At 49.5% G+C, this 26,004-nt stretch overlaps 1 protein-coding gene across 4 annotated transcripts in view; it reads right to left on the reverse strand.

The window, feature by feature from the left end:
* The window catches only part of LOC119099124 (osmotic avoidance abnormal protein 3), a 29,440-nt gene extending 6,722 nt beyond the window's left edge, over positions 1–22,718 (reverse strand). Inside the window, exons 1-13 of one of the 4 annotated variants that reach the window (XM_037222207.1) lie at positions 22,608–22,718; positions 21,879–22,043; positions 20,327–20,416; positions 12,393–12,719; positions 11,423–11,777; positions 11,144–11,283; positions 9,367–9,607; positions 8,942–8,959; positions 7,712–7,905; positions 6,085–6,161; positions 5,263–5,500; positions 4,638–4,899; positions 3,856–3,944 (exon numbers count right to left, since the gene is read on the reverse strand). In XM_037222207.1, coding sequence (XP_037078102.1) covers positions 3,856–3,944; positions 4,638–4,899; positions 5,263–5,500; positions 6,085–6,161; positions 7,712–7,905; positions 8,942–8,959; positions 9,367–9,607; positions 11,144–11,283; positions 11,423–11,777; positions 12,393–12,719; positions 20,327–20,398 — 2,013 coding nt within the window. In that variant the 5' untranslated portion in view covers positions 20,399–20,416; positions 21,879–22,043; positions 22,608–22,718. Of the gene's footprint in view, positions 1–3,855; positions 3,945–4,637; positions 4,900–5,262; positions 5,501–6,084; positions 6,162–7,711; positions 7,906–8,941; positions 8,960–9,366; positions 9,608–11,143; positions 11,284–11,422; positions 11,778–12,392; positions 12,720–20,326; positions 20,417–21,878; positions 22,117–22,607 lie in introns of all 4 variants that reach the window. The other 3 variants (XM_037222208.1, XM_037222206.1, XM_037222209.1) reach the window with 3 other exon arrangements.
* Between the last annotated feature and the right edge of the window lie 3,286 nt (positions 22,719–26,004).

The raw sequence follows: 26,004 nt of genomic DNA on the forward strand, positions 1-26,004 counted from the left end.
CAACATTGAGCGCAAACGCGTCTCATCGCAATGCATACTTATGCACTCCATCCCCTCGGCAGCCCGGGCGGAGCCTTGCTCATACATGACAGGTATTTGTCTCCGATGTCGTGAAGTATGTGATTCAAGCCGGCAGGCCAGCAGCAGAGACGAAAAAGACTGTCTTAAACCGATGAGCGGCCGCCGGGAATTCCGCTCTAGTTAAACTTATCCCGTACCGAAAACAACGATGGTCGTGCTGGGGCTCAGTCCACGTGCGGGAGTCAAGCCAACGTGACGCATGGCCCGCCTGTGTGTAAATGACTTGAACGTCGGCTTCGGAATCAACGTTGCATCAATAATTCGCACAACTCCTAGCTAAGCATAACTCAAGCCAATAAGTTGCTAGCAATGAACTTATCCTGTAATAAAAGTCATTACCATATGCTAGAAGGTCGCGTTAAAGTGAATGTCCCACATTTGCCATGCCTTTTTAAGCTTAAAACCATCTCGTTTCCGAGCTTGACACCCACGACATTTTGCACACTATTTTGCACAACTATTTCAAAGCCACGCCTACACTCATGACGCCATACAAACGTCACGCGGATACTGCCCGCTCATTGGCCATGAGGCGCTCAAGGCCAACAAGTACGACCGTTGAATTCTTCATGCCTCGCGGGCGTCGGCACGATTCGTGGTATCAGTTGGCCCTCGGCCGACTGATACCACGCCCCTCGGTGTCGGGTTGCATGCAAGTTTCGCACACACATCATGTTTCGTGATCATGATTGGAGTTTTGGGGCCCACCGACTTCTGAGGTCATTTCGCGCCCACCACGCTTTGTGCTGTATAATACAGGAATATGAGCAGCGATACGGGCTATGGCCAAACTAAGACTTACTAAGAAATCGAATTACTTCAAAATAGCGCCATAACCCATTATTTCAATGAAAGCAACCGATGTAGCCAGACAATTATACAAGAACATCACGAAAACGGCAAGCACGCGAACACATAACTAAATAAGGGTTTCGCAAAAACGCACCAGCACGCACACCACCTATAGGCGGTTGAAGTACTACAAGTTGTACAGCCATCATGTCCATTATAGCCCGTCGGCTACGGTGACAATTCTGGTACGGCCATCTGGGCCGCGTTCCCCATTACCAACAATTGTACACAAATTGCAGCCTATAACGTCAGATATAAGTGCGTCACAACAGCTCCTGCGGCTTTGAGATCAGTCGCTTATGTATGACGTAAGTACCCGCGACGTCATAGGTAACAACTCATGTAGGTACTTTGCCAGTGAGGAACGCGGCCCTCGCAGCGGCTGACTTCATACACGCGTGCCATGTCGTAGTCAAACGATGACGTATTGAAGGCCTTATTTACTAACTAGTGAAATTTGGTTCTCTAGGGCAGTCTTTTGCTCTTAAAGCATACCAATCGTTAAACGTAAGCCTATTTCATCATGTCTGATGCTTGCCTCAATATCTTCAAATGAGGAACATTCCCTTTAAGTCAGGAGCAGGCCGGAAGGAGGGCGTGCATTCAAATTGCCCTTAGAGGCACATAGAAAGGCTACAGCTCAAAGGATCAAATATGTTTTCATTTCGCTGGTGGAAACTGTATGGACATAACCGTTCAAAATGTCTCCTAAATGTACCTACCAACCAACAGTAAGACAAAAAAAAAACTGGACAGCTGTCGTTTGCTTACTTCCTTCGCACAGACAATACACAACCGTATAAGCAAAAAAAAAGCGAAAAAGCGGCGTGCAAGCTGTGCCTCAATCGCGGATTACCCATGCCCGAATAGCGTCGGTTTCACACTTGCCCGCACAATCCCATGGCTGCACAAGCTAATACCGGGAAGATGAGCCACCTGAATTAGTAGATGCGTAATATGCACAAATGAAAAAAGCCTATCGCGTGGAAGCTGTTCCATTGGCGTCGTTGGGTACGCGGGAAGGCAAGTTAAGCGTTCACCATTGAATTCCAAACCACACTTGGAGCCGTGACACTAACATAGGTAACAATGGTCTTCTAGTCCTTAGTGCTCGAGAGCATGGCTTCGAAACATTGGGACTTTGGAGAACACTTAACATTTTTAGCCAAGTGAGCATTCCATTCCAAATTATATTCAGTGCAAACAAACTAGAACCGACCTAAGATCGAACAATGTCCCCGTAGGGTACCGTCCTCGTTTGACCATGGAAAGGTCTGTGATGATAACCATCAGCATAATCAAGTGAATCAGTGATGAAAAGCGACCCCTGCGTTTTCAGATCACCATGCCATGATAACTTTGATCCCCACACTACCATTCACATCCATTGTCTAGGACACAGTTATTGGTCGTAAAATAATATATAAATAACATAACATATAAATAAAATAATAAATAAAATATTTTGCGACCAATAACAGTCTAGTTATTGGTCGTAAAAATGTCTTTACAAACCTTTTGTAATGGCGCACAAATTAGCGCCCGGGTATAAGCCAGTGCAGATTTGGTTTGCAAAAAAAACAACAACAAAAAACGCATGGAACGAATGCATCCCCAGCTTTGCCAATTAACAGTGCCGCCTTTTATAGCCTCCTTGTGATCTCAGGCATGCCACTAGCGGGCTGACGTTCTCCCATCGCTAAGCGAGGGTTAAAGTGAAAAAGGAATGAAGGAATCCGAACTGGTTGCGACATCCTCCGAAGCACAACCTGGCAATTGTGCCTTCGGCAAGTAGATATCCTACATGCACACAATAAATCTAATATCCGAGCTCTCCTGAACAGTGGATGCTAATGAAAGTGCGAAGCAATCAAAGATGACACGGAGCAAATAGATATCTTTCCTTCATGATGTAGGTCTCGCATCGACATTAGGGTAGTGTTATCGTGAGGATGTCAAACTAGATAAGAACCACATCATACCCATCTATACGACATAGATTTAAGAATATGTCTTTAAAAATGGTGCGAAAAAAGAATGCACCTTGTTTGAAGGTCTTCATTGGTATCAAATATAGGGTTAAAGTAGCACCATCCTTGCTGACTGGGCGCAAGAAATTCCCCGGAAGAACAGCGTACGATTGGATGAAAGACGGGGGACAAACCGCGCCACAGGTGGCATGTGATGAACATCCAACCAACGCCTTAACAGGCACAGGACAAGCTTCTAACCTATCGCCCTTCTTCACTTCACACGCGCAATATCTAGTCGAAACATTTTTGCTACCGAAAGAAAACTGTTCTTTATGGGTGCTCATCAACTTCGTGCAAAAAAATAATGTCAAGCGCAGAGTGGTAAATTAATTGAATTAGTCCATCCAGTCAATACGACCGATCCGGTCCAACACCCCAGCCATATAATCACTATGTTGTACAAGTTTAGAAAAGCTGGTGTTATATTTATGTCTTGATGTGTGCCTCAATCACAAATCGGACTGCTGTGTGTGCAGCCAAGCTGTATGAGCGCACAGTTGATGCGACAAAAGCCCTGATACCGAGCTTGTTTGTGCACCGAGGCACTGCCGCCTTATCCTAACCTGGACAACCATCATCAAACCGCGGTCGCAACTGTTGACACGGGCGAAGAGCTGGTGCCTATACTGGATGGTATAAACTAGCCCCAATAAATCACGACCTGTCTCCACTATTCCAAACCTATAAGCAAAGTTTACGCTTTTTGTGTGCGCCGACTTCAGACAGAAGACTAGTCACTGCCTCATCACCGCTGTCACGTGAAAGCCAGGCTTGCCGGCAAATGAAGGCGTGGCATGTCACGTCGCTAGCGAGAGAGACGGCCGGCTGGCGGCCCCGGGCCGGCCTGCCCAGAGCTGGCCGAGGCGAGGCGCGAGTCACCGGCTCGTACGTTGGATATGTGGGTCTCCTCCTGTGCCCAGTCGACGCCGGAGGGAGGCGTGTACTTGGTACTGGTGGTGGGCGCGCCGAACCCAAGCACTGCAACAGGCCGCCATGCAGTGTGAGGCTCGGCCCCGGCACCCAGAGCACGGGCCGACGCACGACAGACAGCACGCACACCCAAAAACGCCCCACGCAGATGCAGGCAAAAAACCACCAAGCCGAGCCGAGCGGCGCGGCCCACCGGAACCGACGGCGTGCGTGCGGCGGTGCGGTGTCATCACGCGCACCCCACCTTCAGGAACTTGTCCTCGCCCTGGTCGTCGGACCAGGCGTCGGCGAGCCGCGCCGGCGCCGTTAGCGCAGCGGTGCGCTCGGCGCCGGCAGGCGGCGCCACCGCCGCGCCCGCCGGGACTGGCGCCCGACAGCAGCCGTTACACGCATCACACAGGCCCGACTCACCGGCCACACACCGGTGCAAGGACACAGCGGGACGCCGAAGGTTACATACAGGGTGAACCCCTCGCGAAGGTCCAAAACCAGTATTTCTCCAACTGATATCCCTGCAAACCTTTTCCGATGTTTTTTCAGCACAAACGAAGACAAACTCCTGTTAGTCATCACGTAACGGAAAAGCTATACAATGCTTTCTACGTTAAGCGAGAGTTCCGTTGGTATGCTATTTTGGCGACAGACACAACCCTATACATTAAGTATACACACAAGATGGTCCAGGATCACCAATCAACTGAGCCGGTAAGTGCGGAAGGCTACGGCCGCAGGCGCACTCACATGGTGGCGGCAGCTTGGTCTTGACCAGAGCAAGGTCGGGCAGCTTCCACTTTTGCTCGATCTCGTCCCAGATCGCCTGCTTCTTGATAGCCTCGATGTCGGCGTAGTTGCAGTCCTTGCGTATTGTGGGCTGCACGCGGTCCAACAGCTGCTGCAGCAGGCGCAGCGACTGGTCCTGGCGCCGGATCGTCTCCAGGTAGTCGTCGCGCTCCACGGCGAACTCGCGCTGTATGTCGCGCAGGTCCTGCTCCTGAGAGCGCAACTGGTGCCGGCCACACGCACCGTTACTGCCGCTGCCGACTGAGGCATGGCCACGCAGCCGCGGTAGCCTCACTGGCAGGTGAGGCCTCACCCGCTCCCACCGCTGGGCTCCATCAGATCACCAGGCTTGGACCACTGGTACGTCAGACATCCCAAAGGGTAACTTCTCAACAACTATCAAACGGAAGTGGTAACTGCATGCTTTGAGAACGTTTGGGAAGACCATAGCTTCCTCTGACACAAGCTGGCGACCATTTCTCTTTTTCATAAGCGCTGCAACCTCAACACTATAGCAGACCAAGACCAATGTCCAAAATACGAGAGGGTGTCGCCACCAGATCGACCACTTATCCCCCTGACTCACCTTGGCTTTCATCTTCTTGGCCAGCGCTGTACGCGCGTTGAGCGTCTTCTGAACATCGTCGTACGCCTTGACCAGGATCTCATCGTCCTCTTCGTCCTCGGCGAGGCTGCGTCCGATGGCCGCGGCGATCTCCTTGCGGCGCCGCTGCACCTCCTCGTTGGCCTTCTTGCGCTTCATCACGGCCTGCTTGTCGTTGGCTTGCTCGCCACCCACGATCTGGGTTTGCAGCGCCCGCAGTCTGGGGCCACACGGCCGTCATCTCATCACACCGTCCCACAGGCGGCCGTCGGCTCATCACACCGTCCCACAGACAGCCGTCAGCTCATCACACCGTCCCACAGACGGCGTCAGCTCATCACACCGTCCCACAGACGGCGTCAGCTCATCACACCGTCCCACAGACAGCCGTCAGCTCATCACACCGTCCCACAGACGGCCGTAATCTCATCAAACCATCCCACAGACGGCCGCCGTCTCATCACGCCGTCCCACAGACAGCCGTCACGTCAGCACACCGTCCCACGGACGGCCGTCAGCTCATCACACCGTCCCACAGACGGACGCCATCTTATCACACTGTTCCGCAGACGGCCGTCATCTTACCACACCGTCCAGCGGACGACCGTCACCTCATCGCAGTCTAACAGACAGCCGTCATCTCATCACGCTGTCCAACAGATGGCCGTCACGCCAGCACTCCCACCACAGACACTCGTCATGCCACCGCGCAAGCCCATTACATCAGTTGCTTTCAACACACGGCTACCGCATGCAGCAGCATCGCGTTTTCTAAACCGTACACCGTTTTCCCAAATTACTTACTTTTCGTAGACCTCTGGGTCGACGTTTTCGGGAATAGCTCCACCAGACATCATTGTCTTCTGTGCCTCAAGCTCTTCCTGCCAGCGAGACAGAGCCGTCAATAGCTGGGCCTCGCCCCGGCGATCACGGCTTCGCGGAGCCATGACTGCATGGCACCGGACATTGCCCATCCAGCACACCGCAGCACTGGACAGGCCGCGAGCTCCTCCATGGGTGGCGACCATGACGTGCTGATGTCGAATACTCCGCACGGATAGCTTGACGGGGGGCCGCTCCAGCTCATCAGCTGATCTTACCTCTGACCTGTTGTCAGACGGGAGCGTCGAGGCCTCGTGTGTCATGTAGGGCCGCCACTCGATTTACAACACAAAATCTACATCACGCTGAAAAATCGCCCTTGGCGTGTGGGCCATGAAACACTTAAGTATGAAGTACACGCTAATATAAATGAATAAGCTTTAATGGGCATGAAGAAGTGCTGGAGGGTGAGGAATGTTTGCGCTCGGCTCGCGGCTGGCGGGGGTGACAGGCTCTCCCCTGCTAGAAGTCCCACAGGGATGCAAGAATACGGAAACTGGGGTTGGAGCAGCGTGAATCAGGAAACGCAGGGTAGTCTGTATGTCGAAGTAGTGCTGCGATACCCTTTTTATCTCTTGATGCTCACAAATCGCCATACAGGTATTTTGGAAACAAAAAACAGGAACAATCACGTCCATAAACGCTTCAAAACGCTGAGCGTTGAGACTTTCGGCAGCGAAAACAGCTCTGTTGGGACAACTGGGGCATCCGAAGTCTAGAAGACTATAACAAGTGACGGATTAAATCAGTCGACTGTAAAAATCCCCAGAAACCATTTTCCTGAAACTATCTTCATGGGCACATTTCATTACCATTTAGAGGTATTTTGCCTAGTAGTGAATGGCCAGGTTTTGGCATGGTCAACCGCGTTGAGAACCACCATATTTGACATCACAACTTGATAATGATATGACGTGGAGTTTTTGAAAGTGAGCCTCCGACGTATTATAAGACAGGAATGATTTAACGATGCTGCCACTACCCTTTTCCCTTGATGTTGGACAAAATAGGTTGGGATGGCAACGGTGTGCAATTTCCGCGAGGGTTACGCATTATTACGTTTCGCCTTTTTTAATTACATGCGTGCCCTCCTCCACGACAATCGTTCAATTTACTTGTCAGAGAACAGCTCATGTGCTGTGGATGAGTCGGCACCAGTTACTTTAATTTCGAAAATAAGCCATCGCGGATGAGTGCAGCTCTTCTTACCTGGCAGTGTAACTATTGGGCAACCCCACGTGCCGCGAAGTGCTTCCAGTTTCCCATCAAGTTCTCAGGTTTGGATCTCAGAGTTTCTGGATGACACTCAACGACGTGACCGTCCTCCGTCGCTCATGATATGAATGACGTGAAGGACGGTGGCATAACCATTCGACATGAGTGTGCTGCAGTTCATATGCGCCTGCACTTTAAACCTGGCAAGTTAAGCTGAAGTGTAATGGGACTTAATTCAGCAACTAAACGTGTTACGAGATGTCTTGCATATCAACATGTGTGAAAAATCCCTCAGGATGCGTTGTGTTACGCCAGTCATGTTTGTACATCTCACCCGCATTTTACGTTCTCTTTCTTCAAACTCTTTTCTTATTTTGGCAGCTTGTGCTTCTAGCTCCTTTTTGCTGGGTGGTCCACCTCCAGAAGCTGCCTTCTGTTTTTCAAGATCCTTCTTCATCTGTTTCATCTGCGCCTCATACTCCCCCTTTAATTTCTCTCTTTCTCTCTGAATTGCCTCTTCGTCAACAACTGAAACACAACGATTCAGTAACTAGATGATGCAATGACGTATTGCACTTGTATGAAACTTCGGGAAGCCTGCACCATTCCGAACGACCCCGAACTAACTTAGTATAGCTCCACTGAGCCCAAGCATGTATAATCGCGTCCGTCAGCAGTGTCTGCAGTCTCCGGGCATTCCCAACTTTGCCTGCACACTGCCTGGTGCAACTTGATGACGTCACAAGTGTGAAAGAGGGACGACTCAATGGCCACGCATTGCCATAGTGTTTACGTTGTAAACAGCATTCATTCAACAGGAGTACATCTGAGTTCAAGGGGCTGAATCTAAACCCGAGTGAGATGGTCAAGGGCTGAAACGAGGAAAGCTCCCACCTGACCCGACCTGACCTAGCCCACAGCAGCAGCTCTACTTGACGCACTTCTCGCTGAGTCAGCACTGCAATATATATATATATATATATATATATAGATATAGATATAGATATAGATATATATATATATATATATATATATACATATATATGCACATCGAATCGCAAGCACGTGATGATAGCCTTCATGGGGTTCAATGATTGCTGCTAATTCTCAAGCAATGCACTCCCAACCGAAACATATTCAACCTAAACGAGTACGCAAATCCACCCGAAATGAACCAAAATGAGCGTGACCCACTCCACAGAACACAACCTATAATGCACGGCAACACCCAAAACTATCTCTTTCACAGCATGCATTTTACTAATAAATGAGGCCTTCCATCCTGGTTGAAACTTGAATGCAAACTGGTGCATTCTGGTGAGTTCCATTCTGGTGCATTCCAAACTGGTGAGTCAAGTTCGAAGCCGATTAAGTAGTAAAACGGATGGATTCCCTTGAGTTTAAGCGCAAAAGGTCATCAATCCGAGTATGAGTCCGAATCAGACAAGACCAGGGCCCAAGCTGTTCCCTGGACATAGAAGCGCAACTTGACATGCCGTTCAGATCTGCCGACAAAAGGCTGCCGTTCAAGACATGCGCCGGTTTTCACTCAGTTCATACTCACAAGGCTCCCAAGATAGTCCTAAACAAAATCCACATGATGACGGCCGCGTTTTTACAAACCGCTCCCTATCTTAGTGTACCGTGGCGTGTGACAGCTCACGCATTTAGGCTGTCAAATGTACTGACGGCAATCGGCTTCTGTCACGCAAGGGGTGATTGCCAGACCCAGGAAGGGGGCCAGCCAGGCGCACTGCAAGCCGCCCCATAATCACAGACTGTCAACATTAAACCCACTTTGGAAATGGGTACTGCAAGCTGTCTGAAACAGGCGTACGATGAGAGCTAACGGTAATAAGGCAAAGCTAAGTCGCTTTTGCTAAAACTTAAACTACTTGCTAACTGTTTAAGCTAAGTGCGATAACCTTCTTACTACTAAGCACATTATCTCAGCACAACTGCGTGCGTTTTTGCGGACGAGGTACACACCTTTTTGGACTTTGACTTGCGCCGGCCCGCCCGCCGTCTCCAGCTGCTCCTTCAGCTTCTTGATCTCGGCGGCGTACTCCCTGAGCAGGGTGTCCTTGGGGTCCTCGTTGATCTTGGGCTTGTTCTTGATCTGCTTGGCTCTGTTAGCGTAGCGCAGCGTGCTCAGTGTCTCGTCGTAGTTGTTGTCGGCCGGCGAGAGACAGGCCACCATCATGGTCTTGGTGTTGCCTCCGAGCGAGTCCTGCCGGCGGCCGACGAGCTGCTGTCTCCGGCTCTGTCTGCTACAAACTACAGCTCATCGCCACGCTCTGCGAACTGCTGAACACGGCCAGCGGACAGCGGCTGCTCTCTCCCGCTTGGGAATATTTCCTAGTCGTGCCACGTGGGACCCATGGCGCCACAGCTTCCGACAGCGACTGTAACGGCGGCGAACTGGCCCAGGCAGCAGGCTACGGCTGGGAAATAACCTCTGGGTTCGTCCAGCGCCCTAATCGTACTCTAGATTTAAAAATACAAATATAATTACGAATACTTTCACTTCATTCTGCCTGATTATACACAAAATCAATGACACTAATGCATTACACTTTTTCAAGACAACGGGATGCACGTCGTCAAGCCCCTTTTACTGAGCGCCAGCGACTACATGAGCCATGTTTACGCTCGAAGGCTATGACACGATCGGGATTCGAACCTGGCTTCCCTACATGGCATCCGACACACTAATTACTCTGCCAGTATGCCCCCTGGTCCTCAATGCAATTCGCTAATAGAACATCATATGTGCACCGTGCGATAGCAACTGCGCAATTGCGTGCAGCAGAATAAATCACTAAGTCTACACAATCACACTAATTGCTTAAAACATCGTTTTCAATGGGAAGTACAAAGCACATGATTTTTACGGGATTAGCTTCGCCGCAAAAACATGTCTTCGCCGCGCGCGCAGAACACTGCAGCGCCTGCTAAGCTCGCTTTCCCCAGAAACTTGTCCACCGCAGTGAAATGCTTCAGTTTGAGGCATTTGATTCCGTCATGAGACCCGCGTGTGGCCTGGCACCACCACTCGTAATAGATCGCCACAGTCTTTTGTCCCACAGGAACACAGCGAGGTTAGCAGAAACAGAAAGCACAAAGAGTGTAATGCTTTCATGGCCCAGTACTTTTTGGGGGTGAAAGCTGCTTCCAGAGCTGCGTTTTCCTTCTTCTTAAATAACCAATTGACGAACTCTGAAACGCATGCTTTCAGCCCCAAGCGAAGCATTACTACAGGAATGTTGTCACTGTTGGAATGCCTAGTCCAGACGACCTCGCCACATTGTTTTGGGCAACTGCCCTACCGTGCCGGAGAGTAAAACCAAGAGTGCTGCAGTACATAAAAGCATCACCGTCCTCAAATGAGCCATTGCTAAAGCCAAAACTCAATGGAAATTTGAGGCGCAAGGAGCGAAAGCGTAACAAGAGATGTTACATAAGAAGCAAGCAGCAAACAAGTGATGGCGCAAGTTGGTATGCATTGAACTAAAAACAACGTTTGGTGGCAGGCGCAATCTCAATTCCAGTAAGGTTACAATGACTTGAAGTGAGCAGTACACAACAAAATGAACACTAAAATAGGCTAAATTAAAACACCTCGTTGCGTGCCACACGGAAATCTACTAGGCGTTTACGGGATGCTCCAGCACGATCTGTGCCTGTGGCCATTTGTCACGCTGCTGCGGCGAAAAGTTCGCTTCACTGCAGCCAAGTGGCGACAGCGAGCCGCCGGCGCCAGCACCTGCAGCAGTCGGGTGAGTTTGGAGTCTCGATACGGGATGTGTTTGCTCTTGCCGTCCACCAGGGCTGAGATGACGTTACCCAGCGCTGACAGCGACAGGTTGATCTTGGTGGCCTCTTTCAGGCGCTCCCCGGTGGCGCCTGGCGGCCAGCGCGCGCACAAGCGTTAACGCCGGTTCTGGTGCCGGCGAGGACATGGTGTACAGGACATCGTTGCCACAGTAAAACGGCTCTCCCGGAATAGCGTGCATTCAGCCGCGGGCTACAGACCCGTACGTACCGGTCTTTCCCTGTCGCTCGGAGCCGGCCAAATCCACCAGGTTGAGCTTGCCCGCCCTGATGTTGTCCTTCGCGCCCGGCTTCTTGGAGGGTGTGATCATCTCGATGAAGATGGTGAAGATGGAGTGCGACCGGGACGAGTCCTTGTTCATCAGGGTGGCACCCGTAGACCGGTTCTTCCATCCCTTCTCCATGAGTTTCTCGCACTCCCTCGTGTTGGCCACCGGGTGCTTGGTTAGGTCCTGCACGTACACGCCCTTCTCAGGGTGTTCCTTCAGATCGAGCTTTTTCTTGCTGTCTGCACCCAACAAGTCTCGAATCTCCTCATTGTAGATCTCCAGGTAGGATCCGTGCACCTGTGGAACAAGTCACGCTTGAGGAGCCATAGTAGTAGTTTTTACGTAGGATTACGGTGCAAGACGTTTTAAATATTTTCTAACGACTTTTCACCGGTTATTTATGGCCACACGCCTTTTATCCGCGATTTTAAGCTGAAAATGTTTCGCAGAGATGTTAAAACACATTTGCCAGGACGCATAATTTGATAACATCGCAGGTACGTGGCTATAAGCAAGATCATGCTATTGCGGACAGGTATGATACCATGTCTCTTCCTACCAAAACCTTTCAAAACTTAGCATGGCATCTCTGACGCAGACGCGACAAAACAAACTCCTACATCATTGTAGCGTCCCTATTCATAGGTATGCAGTACTTACGGAGCTGATAGAAGGTGTGTGGTTAAACAATAAACGCTGAGGTTTTTTTAAACCTTTAAAAGTTTTGCACCGTAATCCCTCGTGAAAACGGTTATTGTGTAACATCTGCTCCACGTAACGCAGCATAGCCTCAGGTCTACACCTAAAAAGCACCATGTCTGATGGTGCTAAGGTTTAATCGCCAGAACTGCATAGCGTAAATAATTGGTCTTGTCGCCGCTGTGCTTGGCGCTGCTGGAGCACAGCACTTACCAGGTACTTGGTATCCTCGGCGGTGGCGGTGACGTCGAATATATGCTCGAAGGCCCTCGGAATCAGGCCCACCTGTGTGGGCGGATCTGGAATGCCCTGCATAGTGAAGGACTTGCCACAGCCGGTCTGGCCGTAGGCGAATATGGTGCCGTTGTAGCCCTCCAGCGAGCCCTCCACCAGCGGGTACGCCATATCCTTGTAGATGTTCTCCGTAATGGAGTCCAAGTAGTACACGCCGTCGAATGTGAACTCCTTGGGCGGCGTGTTCTTGTCGGCCGGGTTGGAGATGCTGACCTGCATGACGCTCGGGTCCATGAACACCACCACCTGTCGCAGGCAGACACAGCGCGCGTCGGACAGGACCTAGCGCTCAGCACTGGGATACAAAGTCGAGCACACTTGAGTTAAAAGCCCGTTCGCACCCTGCGCGTTGGCGCCATAATCCGCTGCATGCTCCGCAGACGTCAGCTCTTGCGGGCTAGAGGTGTCACTTTTAAGCCGCAGGTAGGAAAATCGCTAAAAAAACATCTCAAAGTGGCCAACCTCTAGTTGGCAAAATCTTAGGATCACAGCTTCTGCCGCGGTTTCTACAAACTTCGGCGGCTGCGGACTACGAACGCCACTTTTGAGCCCTTTTTACCCGCACTTCGCTGGTCTGCGGGCTGAAATGTGACGTCTCCAGTCCTCAAGAGGTGACATCTGCCCAGCTGCAGCGGATTCTACGCCCAGCTCGCAGGGTGTGAATAGGCCCCAATCCAATTTAATGAGCGCGGCGTCCGCCAAAAGGTGTCATCACAATGGGCTAAACAAATGCGGATCAGCCAGGACTCTACAAACACTGACTTTGCGTGCAATCTAATTGTATTGTGATTTTGCTCCTTGTTGTAAACATCGCTTCCGAGACCGACGATCGTGTATCAAGTAAAGATTGCTAGCTATGAAGCAAATGTCCCTGTTATGAAATTCGAAATAGCCAAAGCACCAGAGGCCAGGCAAGTGGTTTCTAAACGAAAGCTTTCATGCGTGCAAGACAGCAATGCGCAGCCGCTGTCCACCAGGCCAGTCTTTAATGTTTGGCACAATCACGTACAAGTGTGCAAATTGGCTGCCTACTGTCGGATTACACGAAGCCCTTCGTCGTTCTCCTCAACGGTAAATGAACAGCATGTTCAGAAGAAATTTCACCTGCATGTTTAAATTCCAAGAAGCGTCAGCCTGACATTTCGCGTATCCTGTACCTTGTTTGAATGATAAAAAACATCTGCAGCCAGAAACGGTGGCTTAGATTCATCCACGGCCATCAACATCACACTCAATGTGTCGGCATTATATTTTTGTCATTTCAAGAACGGGGCTCCGTGAAAAGGATTATGGCATGGTCTACATGCACCCACGGACCACAGGGACCCCACCACACACTTGTGCCTATTCACATAGCTGGATACGGCACGCACGATATTTAGTTTCGTTCACCTCATACGGGAAATACACTCTCCGGGAAACCGACATTGGCTGTGCGCCTGCACCTGACTATGGTACCGATTGGTGCGCGCGCCGTGCCACCGACCGACCGCCGCGGCCGTAGGCGGCTGTGGCTAGTGATATTGACCTGGCCGGTTCTCAATAACAGTGATCGATGCCGCGACCATAGGTCACGTCAGCACGGCCATCACCGGCCCGCGCGTCATAATGACACGCCAGGGGCGGCCGGCCGGCGCTCAACACACGCCAGTACACACGTGGATACGTATCTCACAAGGACACCGCCACCCAGCGGTCAATACTGATGATGAATATACACACAGAGTGATATCTTATAATATCATTGCCACCCGGAATTGGCACAAACATTGCACACTAAGAGCATAACTTCATAATCGCCACAGTCCAGTTGGCCGCGAAGTGACGCAGCACGCGAGCTTCAAGCGTAGCCTGAGCGCATCAACTGTTACAAACATGAGCAAATTTATGCGTTAATCATTCGTAGCCAGCTTACTTTGAGTGCATCACTAGACTGCAATTTGATCCTCGCTGGAGGAAGAACATTTGGCATGCCGTGATTAATACCATGTCGAGCAGGAGCAACTCCCTCCTACGCCAGGCGAGAGACGAGGAGCATCCCTCGCCATTTAACCCAGAATTAACCTGCAGGTATCCACGAAAACTTCAGGGTGTAATAATTTTGGCAAATCCGGCTATCTTCTACGACTCGTTTGGCTCATGCAAGCCACGTAGTAATGCACTGGGTAGTTCGCTGTGTGGCTGCAAACACAAAGCGCATAAATGAAATTTCGGCCTCGGCGTTTTCCTAGGAAAATATTTGCAACACCATGATGTAAACGTGACTGAGACTCAGACTGTCGTTTTAAGCCAATTTAAGGCCAAATATGATCATCACAATGCTGTGAGCTGTGAACTTTAAAGGGCTAGTGATTTAGCAGGGGTGACTTGGGTTCTTGGGGCTCCTTTGCTCCACGGATTGTCTACCTCTTTTCTCCTGTTGGCAAGACCATGCATTAGCTCAGCTGAGCCCAGCTGACCACCTTGCCAACAGACCAAGTGATATTTGAAGTGGGCGTTAACCGCTAACGCTTCAGTCCAACAAGCACATCTTTGCGAACACTACGCATCATGCAGAATGGTAAGTTGGCATCTTAAGCGGCACCTCTCCTCTGGAAATATTTTCGTTTCCGCTGGATTGAATCAGATCGTACTGCACATATCACACGCCAAGCCATCTTGCTGTTTACGCCACGGCTCAGTCCTTTCTTGGAAGCGGGCCTCGCGCTGCGTGCCGTGACTGTCCCGCCGGACCATCAGCGCCCAGTGCCGCGCTTGGGTCGCGCACAGGGGGGTGGGGGTGGGGGGGGGGGGGGGGGGCATGACAGTAAATCTGAGGCGTCGTGATTAGGCCCGGCGCTCGGCCACCGGCAGTGGAAAACATTTAGGCTAACGCTACCGCTGTGCTGGCGTGGGACGAAATCAAACGACATGCATCTTAGCCCGCTCCCAATCGCTTAGCCCAAGTTCTCTTGGTCATGCCGATGAAGGCAAAGGCGAAATGACACATGCTCACGCACCCCGATGCAATGTAGCCGTAACGCTGACATCGGTGCAATGAACATTCTACTCTGGAAACAGATTTTCCCCGCGTTGGCGGCTAAACGCTGCAGGTTCTGGTGGGAGAAACACCCACGCGTTTTTACCATGGAAAGGGAGAGGCACCATTACCACTCCACAGGAGTCAGGTACCCTTCGCTCAGGTGTTAGCTCATCTACGTTACTCCCAGCACGGAGTATACCCATTACATCTACACTAGCGCCAGCATATATCTTTAACGTCTTTTATTCATCTGTTTGCTTACAGGTGGTGAGTGAATTCCCCCCGGCATGCAGTGAACCCATTACACGTGCCTCCCCCTCCCGTGGGTAACACATTAAGATGCTCCCAGCTTGAAGCATTATCCTTCCATTAGGGGCAAAAACTTATGCACCTCGCTCGCCAGTCGTCTGCAAAGGTCATGGGCGCAGGGTCACCAGCCGGCCGCTGCGCCCGCTCACATTCACCATGCATGCTGTTTGCGCTACCGGAAATCGATAGCCGGCGCCGATACAGACGCGCCGTGTCGCCCTGTGACAATCGGACCGCGGCACGCTGCCCCGCGCCGCCGCCGCCGCCGCCGGCCGCGCACCAGGCCGCGCACCGCCGACCGACCGCAGCGACCGGCCACGTGCGTGTCCACCGCGCCGTGGCACAGATCGCGATTGTGACAATCAGCCGAACGCGTGTATGTGCGTGGGAGTGTGTCAAAGCCCGATGCTATCTTGATACACGACGGCTGTGGTTCACATTTTCGGTAATTTCGAACATCCTAGGGAGAAAATAACTAGCAGGAACGATACGGGTGCTACGTTTGGTCAGCCAGTGCTTAACCAAGCATACGTTAAAGGGAGCATACCGTGTTTATATGATATCGCATACAAATATCACACACTTTGTGTATTTGTATTAAACAAATACTGCCATCTCATTGGTCATGTAGTGTTCTAAGCCAAAGCAGTTATTATCATCGAGTTTTTCGTGTCTGGCGTGCGTCTGCGCGACAGCTGAGATAAACATTTTGAAAATCATTCAGTGCAGTTCACAGCCATGCCCTTTTAAGACTTCAAACCCTCTGGCTTCTAAGCTTGACGCCCGCGAACTTGCGCATACTTTTTCAAGGCCACACAAGCATGCATAACGCCATTGAAACGTCACGCAAATAATGCCACCTCATTGGCAATGCAGTGCTCTAGGCCAACACAGATACTGCCATCGAATTGGTCGTGTCTGGCGTGCGTCAGCACGATTCCTGGCATCTACGGACTTCAGTTAGCCATCAAGCAGTGGGATGCGCTCAGAACAACTTTCGAATACGGCTTGGTTTTTTGGATCAGAGCCAATTCAACCAGTCATGATCATTTCAGGGCTATGGGATGACGGTGAATGGATAACAGTTGGGCAGGGTTGGAGATTGTCCTTAAGCGGTTTACGGCCCACCAAAGCAAGGTAGCGTCCAGCAACCACCTTCAGTGCTTTCACAAGGCACAAGAGCTCCTACAAGAGGATTTGGGAAATTGTTGCAAAAGTCTGCTGAATGTTATTCAGTGTTATCGCAAGACACAAGAGCTCCTTATGAATAATTCTGGAGCTCGTTGCAAAATGTTGCATAATGTTGCAGGACACGTAAAGGGTAAAGGTAGGGCCTAAAACCACCTTCATTGTCCTTGCAAGGCACAACAGCTCCTAAAGGAGACGATAGGAAATTGTTGCAAAGGGATACAGGGTGTTGCAAATGCGGTTTACAGCCATATCAGGCAAGGTAGCGCCTCAATATCACTACCATTATTTTCAATGGGATGAAGGGCCTCCTAAGAAGCAAAAGTGCGAAAATTGCAACATTGGTGCACGCACCCCGTTGCAATGCTACAATCCTTCCTTTAAAAAGTTACCTGCAGCGCCTCACCAGCCGTCAGTTGCATCAGACAGCTCCTGGGTCGCAAGGCGAGCCCACGCTGATTGGTGAAGCCGACCATCGTACGATGTCACACTCGCTTCTCATTGGTTAATAATCGCACAATTCCGTGGCACGTATTCATGGCTTGTTTTCGATTGGAGCTCGTATACAAGGTCAACCGTTTGTTACCATCCATGCTCACCCGCTCAATGACTCGAAGACGCAAGGCCGCTGTTGGTTGTGCACTTGGACATTGGGGTTGTAATGAGTGCTGGTGAGTTAAGTTACTGGCGAATAGAAGCTATGGACTGACAAGATTTACTTTGCCTACCTCGCAACAAGGACTGGCACGGGCGTGATCGTCTCTAGTCTGATACGTAAGCAGTTAGAAATCTGCTACACAGGTTCTAAGTAAAGCCATGTTCGTGGGGTCATGAATTGAAACAGATAAAATAGGGCTCTTCAAATAGTTGTAACAACCACCACCCAGCACGCATACGCACAAGAGGGAGGGAAAGGGACGAGCGGTCGTCGACCGACTTCTGTTAAGGTCGTCAGAGATTCACCCGATGTTGCTGCGACGAAAAGCGGCTTGCAGTGAGGTTTGTCTCCCATGACTTACATACGTACATAGTGTCAAAGGGAACGCTTCACATTTGAAGATATGGAAGCAGACATCATATATGATGAAACAAGCTCACTTTTAACTTTTGGTGCCCTTTTTAAGTGGAGAAGACTGCTCTAAACAGCATAATTCTCTGGTTCCAACTGACGGCCGTAATAGCTGGAATTCGCGCTCATGAACGTCACATAGGAATGCCTTTACAATTATATTATTGTTGGCCTTGACCGACGCATGGCTTATGGAATGGCAGGATTTTAATTACTGGTATGACGTCATGAATACCAAGGTGACTTCGAAATACTCTCCACGATATACCTTTCCCTATTTTGGCGGGCGTGTAGCTCAGAAACTAAAGAGTCTTAGGTGTTAAGAAGGGCAGGACTGTGAACAGCACCGAAAGGTCTTCAAGATGGCTATTTCAGCTGGAAACTCCACATAAATGTGAAGTGCTCCCTTTAAGCACATCACACCCGATTTCCGTCAGGCATCCCGGCAGCCAATATCGGATCGGCCAGAAAATAATACGAACGATGTTGAATGGATCGGTAGGTTATGCAAACACAAGTCGTTCATAGACAGCGACAGGTCTTTTCATGCATTTCCAAGGCCAGCTCTGTCGCTTAATTAAGCAAGCCAACAAGCGATTGTTATTACCTATCAACTTGCCTAGGGCACACATAAATTTCTTGACAACCGTGACAACTGTGTCCGGGTCAGGAAAAAAAGAAGATAAAATAGCTTTGGATTCTACCCTGTTTCCTTCACCGCCTATTTGTCATAATAATTTGAAATTTGATTTTGAAGGACTGGAAACCTCGTCGAGGTGAGTCGAATATTGCTTGTTTTCTTTGGAACCAGCCCAATAGGTTTCAAGGTCTCAGGGGAAAGGGGGACCTCCCCTTTCCGAGATTGGGGTGAAGGGAGTTCGCCTGAAATAGGGTCAAAAGCAAAGTCACGTCAGGCCCAGGCTTGGAATCTGCCCAATGGACGGTAAGGGGACCATTCACAGTATTAATGTTATTGTGGCGTACGAACGCTCTACTTACAAGCTCACAAAGAGTCAAATGACTGGAAACCTCGTCGAGGTGAGTCGAATATTGCTTGTTTTCTTTGGAACCAGCCCATTAGGTTTCAAGGTCTCAGGGGAAAGGGGGACCTCCCTTTCCGAGATTGGGGTGACGGGGAGTTCGCCTGAAATAGGGTCAAGAGCAAAGTCACGTCAGGCCCAGGCTTGGAATCTGCCCAATGGCCGGTAAGGGGACCATTCACAGTATTAATGCTATTGTGGCGTACGAACGCTCTACTTACAAGCTCACAAAGAGTCAAATTTATCTGCGGTCGCAAAATGACTTAAGATGGCCCAAGTTACCCAATGAAATGAAATCGTGGTATTTTGGCCTCATCGGCTGTACATTTACCATAAAGCTGCATGGCTGGCAACACTTTCGGTCGATCCCGTTTCACCCCGCAAATGAGATATAATATATAGAAAATGAAAAATCATAAGTGAAAAATAAATGAATGATAAAAATATATGGGTAAATCAGAAAATCACGTAAAGACCCGTTCATTTTCATTTTTACTCTCGAACGCATGGTGAACGGGCAGCAGGCACAGCACATATGGTATAGGCACGCAGCGTACGCAGCTTATGGTGGTGATATCAACGAAGCTGGCGGGGTTACAGATGGCCAACTTGTTAGAAGTTGGAACGGTCGGACAGGCACGAGGCGGCCATGCTTTAGTTCGATTAAATGTCTAGCAGGGATCGCTCCGGGGTCACGATCCTGGCTAAACCTTATATACATTGTAGGTACAAGCAGTGTAAGCACGCTAAGCATTGTTTGTGCAGGAGACCTGATCGCAAATCCCAGTAAAGTAGCTAAATAGACCATTTTTGCGTGACGAATTTTACGCACCGGGTAACGTAGTGACAAGACCGCCCCTTACCAGCACGACCGTCGCTGCCAGGTTTGAAATCACGTCTTCGAAAAGTTACGTGAATGGTGTTTTTGGACGGCGAAGTGCCATGCTCAGCGCACATTGGCCACATTTCTAGTGTTCTACCAACTGAGCTATGAACACCACAAAGGAGCTTTGCGACTGCTTAACTAACATCCAGGCCCAGAACCACTGTTCGCTCAACTGCAATCGCTCTGCGGGGCCTGTTCGTTTAACCGCAATCGCTCTGCGCGGTCTAGTCCGTTTAACTGCAATCGCTCTGCGCGGTCTGCCCGTTTAACTGCAATCGTTCTCTTAGGTTAATAGCATCATGTCAGTCCATAGCAGGACTGTGTGGCCACCTCACTCACCTCGCAGTTGAGTCCCTTCTCTCGAGAGTTCATCGGCCGACATCGTACCAGCACCTTGACGGTCTCGGCCATTCTGCGCAGCCATACAACCTGCAGACAGACGCGGGTCACGACAGGGCGACGTATTCCTCTCAGGTCTTAGTGCGCCCCCTGGCGACCTTCCAATCACTTGCATGGAAAGTGATTGGATCTGACAACGGTGACCTTGGAACAAAGTCTGGATGGAAAAAGTACATATGTATAACGTATATGCGCAACTGTCGTAAACAAAGGTGCGTGAGATATAAACATGTATGGCAGAAGAACGTACGCATACGTTGGGACGCAAACGTTCGTAAGGTAAAAAGTGCAAATAGGAAATGTTAAGTACGGTTGGCATTAAGTACACATGGAAAATGTTGGCATCGGTAAAAGTTCATCAGAAGAAAATTCGTCTGGAAAAGTTCGCATGTATAAAGTACTTAAACAATTATTCGTGAGCAATTGTGCGCCTTCGCAACGGGGAAAGTTGGTTTGACCAACTATGTGCGCAAAAGTTCGTGAGCCGCATAGGCGTAGGAACGGGAGTCCGTGGGTGCACATCACCTTCCGAGAATGCTTAATATTAGGCCTACAACGATCCACTGCGAACATTGACTTTCGGATGCTCGCTGATACTTCGATGGGTTCCAAGCCAATGACGATACGTTGCCAGAATTGACTTCGGGATGCAACGCAAACGCTGCATTCAGATACCAAGACCCAATGTACAGGGCCCCGAACAATCAAATGTGCTCGAGCAGGTTAACACATGGAGCCCCCGACAGGAGCATAGGGCCCTCGAAATTATAAACATCCACGACAAGTGTGGGGGGCCCCCGAACAGACCAGTGTGCCCGAGCAGGTAACATGGGGGTCCGGACCAAGGCGTAGAGCCCTAACCAAGTGGCAAAGAACGGAAAAGGCACTAGACCAATGTAGAGGGCCCACGGGTTTATCGTGGGCGTGTCGGTAAGTTGACCGAGACCAACGTGAAGGGCTCCTGAAAAAACGGTAATATCCCGGCAGGTTCATGTACGAAACCCGGCTACAGCGTGTAAAGCCTTTCGGCAACTGAAAAAAATCCGTGGAAGGCCCCTGATTGACAAGGGCCTCGGTGAGCTAGCGGGAAGGGCCTCAGCAACATAGCAGGGCCCTGCGAGCAAATGCGAAGAAATCCAAGGACAACGTAGTAGGCTCCTTAACGATCGAATCGACCTTGCAAGTGGACATATAGGTCCCCGGAAACGGCAGTAATGGGCCCTAAAACCTCTCAATCACCGCCCTCTCAGTCAGTGAAGATGAGTTTGTGTCTACTCGTGGGCTACTGTACACTTCCAGTTGTAACAGTTTTTGGCCTCCTAGAAGCCTAAAGACGTCTAATTCTGTGGCGTCTGTGCAAGAACTGCGTCTGTTCGGTCACCTATAGGCCCCTTTGGAGCCTATGGGCCCCTTCAGGAACCAAGGTGGGGCTGGGGCCATGACCCTGTGCCCGCCCCCCCCCCCTCTGGATTCGCCCATGAGTGGGCCATACCTTTCAGTACAGTTGAGCTGGCAAGTCCGGAAGAGGCAGCAATCAGCTGATTTGAAGAACTGCTTGATTTCTAGGACCTATCCAATACGGCATGGCTGCAAACTTGTTACTCGCCGCAGGGTTTCATCGTTTGTACTTGTGGATGTGTGCCGCGGCCTTTCGAATCTGTAAACTGCCGCACAATGCTTGAGCGGGCTCAGCGTTCCTTTCAGCTAGCATCGAGCATGAACACCCATTTCTGCAAAGGCATATGAGCTTAGCCAAAAGTACATGAAACTTCTCACTTGGCAATTACCAGACTCCGCTCCAGCAAAATCCATTCCGAATTAGACTCACAGCACAAGGAGATCATTCCGACTCTGACCCCGTGCAGTATAGAATAACACCTAGTGGATCCAGACTCCAACGCAGTGAGATATGACTTACCTCAGTTCGTAAACACCTCAGACACAGCCGATTCTAATGACTGGCAATTGGTGACTACTGACTGATACCTATGACAATTCGGGTGACGTCGCCGCCGTGGAGTACCGACTGATCACCTCGGTTGCTGAAAGGTCGGATGTAGGTTTTCACCTTAAACCCTTTTTCAGCCAACCCTGAATCACAAATTTGAATTGGAGGTGAGGGGGATGGGGGCATTGTCCCTTGAATCCCGATCCGGCTAATCCGCTGGCAAGGTCTTATGCATCAGAGTAATTTAACAGTGTTTGGCATGAAGGGACTTACCGTTCAGAAAGCTCAGTTGACACAGATAATTAGGCAGGTAAATGCAACTGCAGTTTTACACAGATACGTCCATACGGAAATTTTCTTCGCTTGCCGATGATACCCCAAACACGCCGCTAACCCGAATGATCGTTGTCACGTGGATTTCGACCAAAACAAACTGTTGCTATGCATAGTGCTGCCATCTAGTTGCAGGTGATGAACCATAGCTTTTTAAGATTTATAGCTGGCAGCACATTCCGCTTCTACCGAAATTCGAAAAAAAAACTTTCATTTCTTTTCCATTCGGTTTGTTGCTAAAACAGTCCATTTTCATTCTGTTGGGTGGTACACTGCCCCTCCCATTTCCAATTTTTCCTCCCAACGGTGAGTTTGTTACCCAAAACCTTTTGGCGCCTAAGTGCAAGCAGGGCATTAAACATGGAAGATCATGATTTTGTCAATTGTCAAGAAAGCTCTTACTGACTGTTTCACAGCAAAAGGAACAAAGAAAACGAGAACTGTGATGCCATTTTCAGTTAAGTGCCGGTCACCGAGCAAGTTGCACTTTTAAAGCCCCTCGCTCATACCGCGTTTTATTGGGCATTTGTGTTTTTTCTGCGTGATGCATGATTATAGTTACGCGATTAACAAGTCTTGTTGACTTTGATCTATTTTTTGCGATTGTGCGGGCGTTTTGGAATTGATCAGCAATGTTTGAAGTTCTATAGGCTGCAGCAAGTTGCGATATTTTTCCATGATATCTCGTCGAAAAATGAACACAACACAGCACAGGTCCACAGGGCTGGAGCAGTAATCAACACGACTGGTCGAATATTAGAACACAAAAACGGGACCAAGTTATTATTCATCTACATCGTCATATATCATATGATATATTCAGGACATTATTCAAGACACCATTCACAGTCATATCTTTTCTCTAGCCTCCTGTTTATTCTCTGCGGAATAAAGCTTTCAATACCGTCTCATCTATATGCATAATGTTCTCACAAATGCATTTCTAAACTTACGTACATACGGAAGAAACCTTGGAATGTGTCTGTCCCAAGTTCGACGCGAATATTCGATGGAACAGATATGACAACCTGACGATCGACACCTGCAGATTTAAACGGTAGCGACAATCGCCCGACAATGACCACCAAAACAACACTAACCGTATCGAACATGCCTAACGTGAGTGCTGAGTTGCAGCCCGTGTCCCACCTCGCGGCCACCAAGCTGTGAATTCCCGTGTTAACCTTGAATAATCCCACACACGAACTTGCACTCCTCACACCCGAAGCCGCACATGTTCAACAAGCGCCTGGAGACACATAAAATCGACTCTATATCGATTGTCGAATTCTGATTTCGACGATCACGCCAAAAGTGGTAATGATACCCAACGACAACATTTTCCGCTGGGACAGAGCGAGGAAGGTTATAAGAGCAGGACTGTAGATCCACATTCAGCTGGGTGGAAATCTAACTCCATTACGATGGGAGGAGAGGGTCAAATCCAGGGAGAAACCTGTTCTTTAGCCTTCAAGGCTAAGTTTTTCCCGCTCAGTCCGAAGCCCTTTTTTGCAAAACTACACCGCTGTGGTCAAGGCTTAATGAACGTGACACGTGACGAATTGATCACTAGAGTCGTCAGGCCTGGGCCTCAGGGCCCATTACCAAAGCAGTGGCAAAGCCCTGGCCCGTGATTTACATCGGTTGGTAACCATTAGACAATGAGGGGCCCACTGTGTCGGTCTGGGGACTACCTTACCTATCAAGGGTTCTGTATGGCAAGGCCTGGGGCAGCGTTCGAGGAGGCCCGCAGAGGAGCTCAGGGCCCATCAGGACTGGTGATCAAGCACCCATTTCGAGGGAATTAATTGCTGGCTATAGGCTACATAAGCGCCCCGGCACGCAGCGCCGGGCCCTTAAACGTCAGTCAGAGGGCCTGTTGCACCGGTTGGAGACACCCTGGGACAATGCGGGCCTCTATTTCAGTCAGAGACCACGAGCACCGAACAGCCGGCTCCCTGTCGGTCTGAGCCCTGGGCACCCAATACCCGAGCAGAGACAGGATCGGACCCGCGGTTATCATTGGTCGGCGTGCAGAGACAGGATCGGACCCGCGGTTATCATTGGTCGGCACCCATGAAACAGTGAATGGATACATGTGTACCCCTGGACAGATGCATTTCCAAAATACAAAGGAAAACAAGGTACATACAGTGTGACATCACGCCTTCAAGTGAGACTTAACGTAAAAATCAAAACTTTTTGTACAAAATGTGTCACAAAAGTGTCCTCGGAGGCGGGCTATCCCGCAACCCAAGCACATGGATCGATTATAAGGTTTACGATAAGACGTGGAAAGATCGGGTTTTCAGACTGAAGCATGTCTGACAACCCGATCATGGCAGAAGGGAGTGTAAATAAAACCGAGACGCATAATGGCAGAACGCTGGTATTTTGCTATAAATTGGACGAAGCAGAATGAATTTCGTACCTACACCCTTACGGTAACTTCCAAGACTCTGGCCCCTCCCCCATCACTTCATTTAACCACCTCACCAAATGTAGAATACCCTCTTTAATCTCTGGTTCATTCATATAATTCGCTTCCAAATGCAAGCAGAACTGTGCCCTCTGATAGTTTCTGGCTTTTCTCTCTTTGCCTTGCTACAAAGGCAACAACCCACAAAAAAAGCTCAGTGTCCCAAAATGCGGTGGACCAAATCCGCGGAGCTCTCTCGAGGGGTCATCTTTTGACTATCAGGGGATCTTCGTGAAACGCTAGTCATGTGAATTTGTGACAATTCCTGCGAAACAGCCAGATATCTAGTATAAACCTATTTTGTACCCAATCGTCTTCAGAACGCAACCATAAGTGGAGAACAAGTGGAGAAACATTTTGATATCAGTGTGAGCGGGTGGTAAATCCGTAAAGCCGATGTGGAAAATTCACACCAATGGAAACTTATACTAATCTCTGAATGAGCATAATTCGTGTTCTAAATGGTCACACATCCAATCTGTTTTCGTTAAAAACAGTGATCCATTTGTAACAAAAAATAATTTTTTGAAATCTTTAGCCTGAATTGTGTGCAGAATGAAGTGATTTTCTCGGAGTCCGCTGTTAAATAGATAGAAATAGGCATTAGGTATCATCAAATGAAAAATGCATTATTACACTTCACCTTTCTTAAAAGCAACGATACTGAACCTATGTTGTAGAGCTACTTTGTGGAAACAGTGCAGTAAAAGTAATGCTTCGGTTGGGTTGAATTAGATTGGTGGATTTTTGTGAATTTTTATTGCCAAAATGCAAAAAAGTGCAGAGTTTTTCACATTTACACTTGCATTTTCATCCCCATCCCATTTACATCCGATCAAACCGTCCCTAGAAAAGTCC

This window comes from Pollicipes pollicipes, unplaced genomic scaffold, assembly GCF_011947565.3.
Source record: "Pollicipes pollicipes isolate AB1234 unplaced genomic scaffold, Ppol_2.1 Scaffold_4740;HRSCAF=5597_pilon_pilon_pilon, whole genome shotgun sequence".
Lineage (NCBI taxonomy): Eukaryota > Metazoa > Arthropoda > Thecostraca > Pollicipedomorpha > Pollicipedidae > Pollicipes > Pollicipes pollicipes.